This window comes from Mesoplodon densirostris, chromosome 18, assembly GCF_025265405.1.
Source record: "Mesoplodon densirostris isolate mMesDen1 chromosome 18, mMesDen1 primary haplotype, whole genome shotgun sequence".
NCBI classification, from domain to species: domain Eukaryota; kingdom Metazoa; phylum Chordata; class Mammalia; order Artiodactyla; family Ziphiidae; genus Mesoplodon; species Mesoplodon densirostris.
Window position 1 is genome coordinate 16,567,423 of NC_082678.1, and position 11,874 is coordinate 16,579,296.

The window sequence follows — 11,874 nt, forward strand, 5'->3', positions numbered from 1 at the left end:
AAAGTTTTGTTGGTTTTTATTTAGTGGGAATGGAATTACAATACATACAATACTATGAGAATAAAGATCGTACAGTAAAACCTTTTCCAAAGCTCCCTCTAGGAGCCCCCAGGAGGCCCAGCAGGTTGGTAGCCTCAGGTTGGATCCCGCTCAGACGGGCTCCCCACAGCTGGAGGCCCTTGTTTCTGCCCTGTTCCCTGGTCATCGGAAGAGCAAACCATATACCACTGGCAGAACTGGAATGTGTCTTAAATAAATTAGGGCAGTTGAGATCCTCCTGAGGAAACGAAGGTTTAGAAGTATCCTTTATAATGAAGGCATAGAGCAAGATGGGATGAGAGTCCCAGCAGTGTTTGTGTGAAGCATGGTAGGAGCCAGGATGCAGGTCCACGCCTGGCCCTTCGCAGCTTGGGGGTGAAGCGGGTTTCCACTGTGTTCCACACTGTGGTTCTTCAGCTTGCAGACGTCGTGCGGATGTGGCTTCTCACGTGGGGAGTGAGAGTCATGACAGTGTCAGCTCATAATTCAGTCACTCAGCAATTTCCAAGGGAATGCCGACCAGGATTTTGTGTGTTATGGGGGCTAAACTCACACCACGTAAGTTCTGCAACTGGCTTTGCTTTTCTGTTATTAAAATCCTTTCAATTATGAGAGTACTGTATTTCAAATACCCAAAACAGTACAAAGATAGATTTTTTTTTCACCCCCCAAAGTACCACTGTGAACAGCTTGGTAAATTTCTTTCTGTTTTGCCCCTGTCCCCCCGCCCCATGTGTTAACCTTTTTTTCTAGACTGGTGACATCTTTAAAATCTTGTTTAAATCTTTTTCACTGGTCTCTGGGTTAATATGAACCATGTGCGGGACATCTGAACAGTGCACCCCTAAGTCCCGGGACAGTCTCAGTGGTAATGCAGTGAGATTCTAGAATCTTATGGTTCTTCATAACTCCGACCATGGTGGCATTACCTGAATTCAGTCTAGCAGCACACCAGCATTTTATCAGGCAGTGGGAATCCAGAGAAAACGTTTCTGAAGATGCCGAGGGGGGAGCCTCAGGGTTAAGATGGTAGGTGGAGATAACCACACAGAAATGACCTGACAAAGAGGAAAAATCTAGTAGAAAGAAGTGGGGACATAGCAGCCGGATAAGGAAAGGGCAGAACTCATTCACTGCACTTCACAGCGGGCAGCAGGGGCCGCGGTGGCGGCGCAGCCCGGAGCCAGCAGAAGGCCCCTTGCTGCGTGGCCAGGCACAACCAGCCCCAGACCTCCCCGTGCCCAAGTCTGGGAGAAGTAAACCGAGTAGGAATTCTTCCCTCCTCCCCCTTTGGATGGAGGAGTGGTGAGGTCTGCTGCAGGGTAGAAACCGGGGAGACGAGAAAAGTGGAAAAACAGGACTCACTTTCTGCGATATCAGTGAAAGCTCCGGGTGTGTGTTCACGTAAGAAGACTGTCCGTGGGGGGCGTGCGGTGAGCATCAGCTCCAAGAGATGCCGGACACCAGCACCCCAGGGGAGAGTTGGGGCTCGGGGTGTCTGAGGGCGGCGCTCCCTCCACTCGCTTCTCTCCTGAGACTCTGGAAGTGGCCAGAACACCAATAGCTGGCTCTCCAGTAGTTTCAGACTTAAATGAGAACCAAAACTATATATTAAGAATATGCCTATGTAATTGTAGAATTATAACTTATTTATTAACACGTAAGTTAAAACTTTAAGGAATGATTAGCTAGAAATGTAATCACTATCCTAGAGGAAAGGCTTGAGACAGTCTTAGAGATTGTGTCTGAAAGACAAGCATTAAAACAATTAAGGGCAAGCGAACAGATGCAGAGGACAGATGAGGATGAGCCCAATACCAGAATGACTGGGACCTGCAAATGCAAAGACAAGTTATGAGATTATTTCCCTAAAAAGAAGAAACAAACCTGAATCTGCAAATCGAAAGAGTGCATATGGTATTTTAGGAACATCTGTCCTAGGAAGCTTGGTGCCAAGGCATAGCCCGGTTAAACTGTTGAACTTGGAACAAAGTCTTTGGCCATTGGTTGTCTGGACATCAGGGAGAAGAGGTGAAGGCTGATGGCCCGGCAGGTGTGGGAGTGTCCTTTGCTGAGATGGGAAGCCCTGGAGGAGGGCCAGTGGGGGTGCGGGGACGCAGGGCTCTGTTCTGGACGGGAGTTTAGGTGCTTTTTGGTCCAGGTGGAGTTGTCAGGCAGGCAGTGTCTCTTTGAGGATCCTACAGTCTGGAGGCGGGAGGTGAGGCTGGAGATAGTGAGAAGGTAGTGACACACGACACGACTGTAGTCCAGGCGTTGTGGGCACAGAACAGGGGCACCTCGGGCGAGACTTGAGCTTCCTGGGGTTGCTGATGCTGGAACTGAGGCTTGAAAGATGAGTAGGTGGGCCAGACAAAGAAGCAGGATAATTTTTGTGTGAAAGGGCCTTACATGTTCCCCACTGGAGGGCCACCCACAGCTCTGGTCACACTCACTCTTTCAGAGCGTCTGTGGAAGCTCCTCCTCCGAAGGCTTTTCGGTCTTAGGGATTCATATGTGGTATGTTGACAACACCCACACATTTCTTGACCCTATTCTTGTTTTTAAAGCTGCTCTGTGGACTTCATGTCGTGGAGGAGTCACAGGAGCTGGGCTGAGTTGCCGTGAGGAAGGTAACAGGACATGCGTTCATAAACTGAGCAGTTAGGTCTTCTCTCTCCAATTCTTCTGCAGGATAAGGAGCCCCGTGGAATTATCCCATTAGAGAACCTGAGTATCCGGGAGGTGGAAGACTCCAAAAAACCAGTGAGTATTTTTTGGTGAGATGTTTTGGGGGGACAGAAGGGATGGGCATAGCAGCTGTTTGATCCAGGAAGAAGTTGCAGCGGTTTACAGTTGACCCTTGGACAACAAAGTTGGGGCTGTGTGGGTCCCCTGACACGTGGACTGTTCCCAGTGGTAACTCCTACGGTAGAGTGCCATCTGTGCTTGGCTAAGTCCGCGGGTGCTGAGGCACTGCTGTACGGACGGAGGCCGACTGTCGGTCATACGTGGATTCTTAATTGTGCGGAAGGTCAGCACCCACCCCCCGCCTTACTCAGGGGTCAGCTGTACTTGAGAAAAAACCCGAAGGTACTCATATGATTTAATTTAAGTTAGCCTAACTTTTAAAATTATCTTTACAGTTCAAGCCAAAGGTGAGACTAAGTCACCTCTTTCATTCTGTCCATCAGCTTTAGTGTCATTTACTGAATATCACACGAGGTATAGAATTGTGCTTCCTTAAAAGGCAGGATCAAGCTCTCGTGATTGGACCACTTATTTTATGATCTTCAGATCACTTATAAATATCTTTCCTCTCTTTTGGAATATCGTATTGCTGGCTTGGCTTTAAAAGGCATTAAGTTACCTGCAGTTCGCTCCATATTTTCTATATATTAGGAGTAGAACTAACGTGTATCATCTGCTTGATATCTTTGCTAATAAAACCTATTTATATACAATCTACATTCTCCAGAATTCCACTTCTAGGCTCCTCTTTTCCAAAGGAAAACATATGTTGGCTATATTTTATGAAGGTGAGAATAAAGAAATAAATTAACTTTTTTTTTTTTTTTGGAAATAAAAATTTACTTTTTGGGAAACTAACTTTTTTCTTGGTCAGCAGCTTTCTTAGATCTTTGTCACTCTCTCCCTCTCTTTCTTAATTCTCAGAACTGCTTTGAGCTTTACATCCCCGACAATAAAGACCAAGTGATTAAGGCCTGTAAGACGGAGGCTGACGGGCGAGTGGTGGAGGGGAACCACACGGTGTACCGGATCTCAGCCCCAACACCTGAGGAGAAGGAGGACTGGATCAAGTGCATCAAGTAGGTGGCAGATGAAGCTGGCGACGCTCCAGCTGTCCCGTGGGCTGCCCATCCCGCCTCTGTGCCCCGTGTGCTGAATCCTTAGCGAGTAGTTTGACTGTGATTCCCCGGTGACTTTTCCCTGGGTGTCTGGATTCTTGACCATTGAGCGTTTTTAAGAGCACGCCTCACATCTAGGTTTCCCAAGTGCAGCTCATGGCCCCAAAGAGGGGACAGGTGGGCAGGCTTATAGGCACAGGTGCCACTGGCCAGACTGGCCTTTTCATGTCTTAGGAAGTGGGTTTCGTCTTCATGGTGGCAGCTCAGCGGGGATTGTAACCATTCCCTTTTATAATTTCTTAATCCTGTGAGACACTGTTGTCCCATTTACAGATGGGCAGACTGAGGCCCATAGAGGGTAAGTAATGAATGCTTGTCAAAGTCATGTGGCCGTGATCCGGGGTTGCGAGGCAGAGCCTCATACTCCCTGCTGAGCTGTGAGGAAGCGGCGGTTCTGGGGGAAGGGAGGTGTACACGGATCCTTGGGTCCAGGGCTCCTCCCGGCCCTCGCTCCACCTGTTTCACGGCGCTTTATCACGGGGGAGGTGTTCTGCCCTGGCAGCTCCTCCTCCCCACTCCTCCCTGGGGCTTCTGTGAACCCTATCCCTCCCGCCATCCTACCCGCTGCCCATCACCACACCCATCTTGCCCCTGGGAGTGCATCCTCGCTCTCCCTGCCAGTGCTGCGCCCATCAGACATGGCCCAGCCGTTTCCTTAGGGTGTCCCCATTACTGAGCCTCGAGGCTTCCCCTGGAGACCAGCGAGGCCACACTGACCGGCGACCAAGGCCCTGCAGGTCCTGCATCGCCCCGAGTGACGGGCCTTCTCCCACCGGGGCCGCAGCCTGCTCCTGAGGGGCTGGGCACGCTCTAGTTTTTGTGGTGTTTTTGGCACCTCTACTAAAACAAGTGTAGTGTTTGGGCCAGGGTTAAATAGTGAATAAACGGCTAAAGGGGGGCGAGGTGATGTGAGGGCAAGGAGCAGGTCGTTTATTCCCACAAAAAGAGCCTCTGAAAGTTGTGCGGTTCAGACGGGCGGGACAGGAGAGCACCGGTTCGGAGTCAGGCCAGCCCGGGCCGAGTTCCCGCTCTGACTCTCGGCATCGCCTGCCCTCCTCCCAGAATCCCAGCCTGCTCACCACACAGCAGTGAGAGGCGGGGCTCCCCGAGGACTCCCGGGGACGGTGCCGCTCCCTTCTGGATGATGGCGTTAAGGCACAAGGCTGTTGTGAGGGTGAGACAGATGGCGCAGCGCTGTGCTCAGCATGCCGCCTGGACTCTGGTAGCCCTGGGTGATGACGGCTGTTGGAAGTGTGGTGTCATCAGGGGCCGTCCCACGTGCCGCGGAGCCCATGAGGCACCGCAGCGTTTCTGGTGTCACCACCGATAATGAGGCTCAGGGGTCCTCTGTGCTGGACGCACCCTGAGGTCTGCGTGGAGGAGTAGCGGTGCCTTGGGGACGTGTGGCCATGGAGAGCTCCTTACCCATGTCCCCGTACCCTTTTTTTTTTTTTTTTTTTAAGTATTTTTTTATTTTTTAGCGGTACGCAGGCCCCTCACTGCTGTGGCCTCTCCCATTGCGGAGCACAGGCTCCGGACGCGCAGGCCCAGCGGCCATGGCTCACGGGCCCAGGCGCTCCATGGCATGTGGGATCTTCCCGGACCGGGGCACGAACCCGTGTCCCCTGCATCGGCAGGCGGACTCTCAACCACTGCGCCACCAGGGAAGCCCCCCGTACCCTTTTTTTTTACCATATGTTTTGTAACCTTACTTTCTCAAGTGAGTGGCTGATTGTCCTGATACCATTTATTAATCCATTTTGCCCAGTCTGAAGTGCCCTCTTTAGTGTGGACCAACTTCCTGTGTGTGCACGGTGACCGTGTCCTTTGTGTCTCTTGGTCTGTGTGCTGTCCTGCATGATCATTAGGGCATCAGAGCGTGTGTTGACTGGGGATTGTGTGTAGCTCCCCCAACTCATTGTTCTTTCAAAAAGGCTCTGTCTGCAGCTGTACCTTCTGCCTTTCATGTCATTTTACTTCGGTAGCCAGAGAACCCGAGCCCTCCTTACGGTCATGCTTGGAATGGTCCAGTCCCTCCATTGAGGTGGATGCAGAGCCTCCTCAGGGGTGGATCCCGGGGTCTGCCCGGAGCTGGCCTCATCTCCTTGTGGGAGTTGCAGGCACTGTTCCAGCTCCACGGCTCAGTGCCCTTAACCCTCCCCAGAGCCCTGGGAAGGTGGGTGCAGCAGGATGGTTGTCCCCAGGTGACAGATGAGGACACAGGCACAGGGAGGTGAATTCAGTCGTCCCGAACCACAGACCCGAGCCTTCTGACTCGGAGCCGTCCTCCTCCACGTGCGGCACTCAGCTCCAGCCGCCCTTGGCTCTGACGCTCTCCCAGTGAAAACATTGGGGCAGAGGCGCCAGAGGAGGGACCTGATAGGATGGAAGCTCTTCACGATGTTGCTGGAAAGGTTTTGCAGAAGGTCAAGTTGCAGGCACATTTTCTCTCATCAGTGCTCTTCCCAGGAGTTTCCAGCTACCTCGGTCCTGGTGCTCTGGGCACGCGGTCATACAGAATCGTGTGTCTCTGCAGACAGACCTGCAGCGCAGCGACGGTGGCCGCTGAGGGAGAGCTTCTGCTGCCTGGTGTCGTCTCCGCTCTGCCTTCCCAGGGCTGGGGCGGAGTGTCTCCAGGGACCATGTGAGGACGGCCGTGAGAAGGAGCACACGTATGTGCAAGGCCGGGGCAGAGCTTCCAGCCCCAAGCACTTCACTGTGTCCTGGCCCCCCGTCACGTGGACTGGAGATGTCCCGCGGCATCCCTGGGGGCTTGGCCCACCCAGGAAGCGGAGGTGGACTCACCCTAATGCTCTGAAGGTGGAAGCAGGATTCCCTCCCGAGCACTCCGAGCGGTCAGATGCCTGCGTGGCGGGGTCCCTTGGGATGCGTTCTAGGCCCTGTTTGGCTCCTGCCTCCCCCGGAGCTGAGTTGCTGTTTCGCACGGACACATCCTCTCTGTGAACGGGGCCCGGTCAGCCCTCAGGAGCCGTCGTGCACCTGGTTAAGTGCGGTCCACAGTCACGTGGGCTTGTGACTGGCCCAGAAGCTAGTTGGCACCTGGAATACTACTTCTCAGGAAAAGCAAATTAAACTTCAAAACGTGGATCACACCTTGCTTGAAAGTGGAGAATGACAAATACAGAGGGACGGCGGGTGGCTGAGACCTGCCATCGTCACCTGTGCTGGTGTCTCTGGGGCCAGTGCAAGGGCTGCTTGGCCTCCCTCCCCACCAGGCTGTGCACACAGAGCAGGCTGCTGGCCGCTTGCCTGGGCCCTGACTGCCCAGTGATGGGTCTTGGCTGTCGAGCTGGTGCTCTTGGGGACTCAGAAGTTGCTTGGTACAGACGGTGGCCGCCAATCAGATGCACCACGTGCCAGGGGACACACGGGGTTGTGTGGTGGTTACTGCTCCAGACAAATGCCACTGTCATGACGGAACTAAAGCACTGCGCTTGTTTTGCTGTGTTAGAGCACAGCTGTGAGGGCATAGAAGATTCCTAAACTTCAATTGATTACTTGGTTGAAACAGGCAGTAAGCACCCCACAGTGATCTTGTCGCCTGTGCCACGTGTCTCCCTCAAAACTTGTCTTTTACACCACATGTGGACACAGTGAAGGTTGATGCCGTGACGTGGCCTTTAAAGGGACGGTCGAGCAGGGAGGGGGTCAGGGGCACGGCTGCTGCTAGGAAGCCCCTGCCTGGCGTAGTGTCTCCTGGTCCTGTTCCTCAGTCTCCTCTGCTTTCTCCCCTTTTCTGTGTTGCAGGGCCGCCATCAGCAGGGACCCTTTCTACGAGATGCTAGCCGCGCGCAAGAAGAAGGTCTCTTCCACGAAAAGACATTGAGTCTGCGCAGCCATCAGGGCTGGTGTGCCCGGCGAGTGAGGCCCGGCGAGTGAGGCCTGGTGCAGCCTCCCTGCCTCCCGTGCAGTGGGAGCGTCTTGCCAGGCATCGTCCTGAGTTCCTAGAGACTAGCTTCAGCTTTTGCTAATTTTTTTAAGTGGGAGAAGGGTAGGCAGTTACCCTTGGAGAAGGGGGCCTGATGCCTTCACGCTTGGGTTTGGAGCCTTTCTGTCTAAAAAGAACAGAGCTCCTGTCGGCCATGCTGCCTCCCCGCCAGTCTCCACTCAACAGGTCTGATAGCAGAGCTCGGAGCCGACCATTTACCTCTCGGTTATTCCCTGGGAAGAAGCCTTCAACCCTGCACCATAAATATGTGTACCCATATCTTATTTTACGTTAAGAAAAAAAGTGGAATGGAAGAGAAGCCACATGCTATAAAGATATATTTTTGTTTTTTAAAGAAAGAGAAAGAGAAGGTAGAGCTGTCCAGGCATTCTGCCTGTCTGCTTTGGGAAGCTTCTCCCTAGAGAAGAAGCTCCCTGGGCCGCCGCTGTGCGTGTCAGCCCGGGCAGGGGCAGGGACCGGGCGGGCCCCCTCCCCACGCTTCTGGGGCCTCGTCTGGGCAAGGGAGGGGGTGGCGAGGGGGGAGGGGGCCGCGCGGCGAGGACAGACTCGGGGCCTGCAGGGCAGCACCGGCCGCTCCAGCTGATGCTTTTCCTTCCAGGTGCCTGGGGAGCACTGCGGGGAGAAGGGAACCCGCCCCCGGCCTGCGCTGTTGTTTCTCTTTTCAGGATTCATTCTTGTCGGGCTTTAAAATAGTCAGCATTTTTCCTTGAGCTACATACCTAATAACCAAAACTGTGAGGAAGGTAGTCCCATCAGAGATTCCGGGATAACCTGTTTGTTATTTGGTTTTTCTTCCTCCTGCCCCGGAACTCCATTCCTCGTTTTAGAGGAGGGAGCAGGTCTGACCCGATCACCTTAGGGCTTCAGCCTTTTCTGCCTCCGAACTGGCCTTCACCTGGACTACACCGTGCGTGTCGTGCTGGCCCTTGGAGAGGAGCGGGCCTTCATCTGCGCGGCAGGGGCGGGTGGGGGGAGCCGGAGGGGCCGTGGTCGGCCTCCCGCTGGCGTCGGCCTTGCCCTCCTAACGCGTGGCCTGAAGGAGCCGTGGCCGCCGCGCTCCTGCTGTTCTCTCAGGGACTCTCGTCCGGGGCCTGGCGCCCAGTCCAGGCAGAGCAGGGCTGGCTGGGCCATTGCAGCCCCAGTGTGACCCTGGCTCCTCTGACACCTTCCGGGCAGGCCCACATCTCTGGAAATAGCTTTTGTAAAGGGGAGTGGTGGGGTCGCTTTCTGGGGGTCCCCCCTTCATGTACGTCCTCCCCGGAGTGGCGTCAGGCGTTTTAATGCCAGAGCTCGTGAAGGTGGCAGAGGAGGGTCCAGGCTGGGAACCTGAAATTTCTGGGCGGGAGAACCAGGATGGTGCCAGCCGAGGTCCAGGGGGTCTGGGCCGGTGCTGGAGCCCCTCTGGCTATCCGAGTCCCTGGCCCTGGTTCTCACGAATATGACTTAGACAGAGAGGCACCTGGATCAGTATTAGTCTATTTATCAGAGGTGTAAATAATCCATGTATAGTTTTTCTCCTTTTAGATTATTTTGTATTTGTTTTAAAAAAAGAAGTTTTGTCAAAATATAAAGAAATGACTGAAAGTTGTTGACAGGGTTTTTAAAAAAATTATAATTATTCCAATCGTTTTCTCTTTGTCTGGGTTTTTTTGCATTGTAAACTAGCGCCAAGGAACTGCAGCAAATAAACTCCACATCTGCCCAAACCACTTTGTTGCCTGTGGCGTTGCTTCATGCCCAGAGGGGCCCCGAGAAGGAAGGTCGTGCTTGTCAGGTGCACTTCCGCGGGAGCGTGTGTCACTTGAACCTCTCGTCTTAAGTCTAGTGTTGATAAAGATCGGAAGTGGTGAGCATGGTTCTGTCTTCCGTTAAGGAGAGCGGAGCAAAAATGATCATTAGCATAGTCATTCCCCACCCCCCGCCCTTTTTGGAAGAAGAAACAAATGTCAGACATCAACTTTAAGATCAAGAAATGTGCCTTCAGCCTTTATAATACATTCTTAGTATTATTTCATTTTCCAGATGTGCCTACATAACGCCAGGGAAGAGTCACAGTGAGGTAGAGCTCAAAAGTTGAGAAGACATTCAGCATAGCATCTCAGGGTAAGGAGATGGACAAGCCTTAGCCTGTCCCCTCGGCTGGTGGTTCATCAGAACGTGCAATGTAGAGTTATCATGTGATCCAGCAATTCCATTCCAAGGTATATGCCCAAGAGAATTGAAAGCATGTCCACACAAAAACTTGCACACGACTGTTTATAGCAACATGATTCACAACAGCCAAAAGGTGGAAACAATCTAAATGTTCATCAACTGATGAATGGATGAACAAATTTTCGTCTGTTCATACGAGGGAGTATCATGCAGCCACAAAAAGGAATGAAGTACAGATTCGTGCTGTGACATGGCTGAACCCTGAAAACGTTATGCTGAGTGAAAGAAGCCTGACACGAAAACCCGCAGTTTATATGATTTTCATATGCAGTGTCTTGAAAAGGCAAATCTATGGAGAGAGAAAGTAGATGGGTGGTAGTCAGAGGCTGGAGATGTTGGGGAGAATGGGGCATGACTGCCCATGGCTACAGGGTTTCTTTTTTGGGGTGTTGAAAATATTCTGGAGTTAGTGGTGTTGGTTACACAATGTTGTGAATGCACTAAATCCCACTGAATTGTACACTTTAAAAGGGTGAATTTTATGATAAGTGAATTACATCTCAGTTTTAGAACAATAGCAGTGAAGAAATGCCATCACTTCCCATGGTTTTACTGGTTCTCAAAGTGTGGTTCCCTGCTCAGCATCTTCAGCAACATCTGGGAATGGGTTAGAAATGCACATTCTCAGGCCCCTGCCACACTGACTGAATTAGAACCTCTTGTGCTGGGGCCTGACACAGTTCTCCAGGTGCTTCTGGTGCCCAGTAATGTTTGAGAACCACTGCCTTAAACAACCACCCTGATTCCTTCTGTTACCAAACTGAGGTTTGGCTGCTCATCATTTAAGAATCCAACGTTGAGAGACAAACGTTGGGTAAAAGGAAAGATATTAGCTTTATTGAGGAAGCTGGCAATCCTGCAGAGAAGGTGGACTCATGTCCCAAAGAACCAATTCCCCCTTGACTGGGGGCAAGAGCTTTTAAAGGGGAGTTTCAGGGGTTCAAAGGCGGGGTTGGGGGGCCATATGCAGAACAGCACAGTCAGCTCTGACAGTAGTCTTGAAATTGCTCACGCGGAGGTCTGATCAGTGTCACCTTGATTCTTTTAAGTACAGTTAATCTTCGACTCCAGGGTCAGTTTGTTCCCGTTTCCTTGGTCCAGTTCTTGGAATTGTGCAAGATGGAGCAGCTTATGTCTCATGGCTACAGTCTGGTCATTATGTAGTTAACTTCTTCCTCCTGGTTGGGGTTTCAATATCTGCAAAGCAGCTCAAAGGATATGGATCAGAATATTATCCATAGCCCTTAAGGAGGAACTAAAGGTCCTTGATTTTGTTTAATGGTTGAACTATTATTATTTTGTCTTGTTTGACTATTTTCCTCTGTTTCTGCATTTTCTCATTTCTCTGATTAAATTTATTCTTTGACTAAAGTTCTTCCAGACAAGAGGCAGGTGGAGGACATGGGGAGGGTGGGTGTCTGTCCCAGGAAGGCCCCATAGGGTCCTGCGCCATTACACTTCTTTCTCTTCATTGCTAGGCATGCATACACACACACACACACACATCAGGCTTAGTGAGGTATAATTCTGTACCATATAATTCACCCATTTGAAGTGTACAATTCAGTGAGTTGGTATATTCACAGAGTTGTTCAGCAATGAACACAATTTTAGAATATAATCATCATTCCCAAAACAAACCCTGTTGTACCCATTAGCATTCACTCATCTCCCCACAGCTCTAGGCAAACACTACTTTCAGCCTCTGGATTTGCCTATCCTGGA

The 11,874-nt window shown here is 51.7% G+C and overlaps 1 protein-coding gene across 2 annotated transcripts in view; it reads left to right on the forward strand.

The window, feature by feature from the left end:
• Window positions 1–9,633, forward strand: part of CYTH1 (cytohesin 1) — an 80,930-nt gene extending 71,297 nt beyond the window's left edge. For both annotated transcript variants that reach the window (XM_060081305.1, XM_060081304.1), the window contains exons 11-13: window positions 2,731–2,802; window positions 3,712–3,866; window positions 7,734–9,633. In XM_060081305.1, the coding sequence (XP_059937288.1) occupies window positions 2,731–2,802; window positions 3,712–3,866; window positions 7,734–7,812 (306 nt within the window). In that variant the 3' untranslated portion in view covers window positions 7,813–9,633. The remainder of the gene's footprint in view (window positions 1–2,730; window positions 2,803–3,711; window positions 3,867–7,733) is intronic.
• Window positions 9,634–11,874: the final 2,241 nt, after the last annotated feature.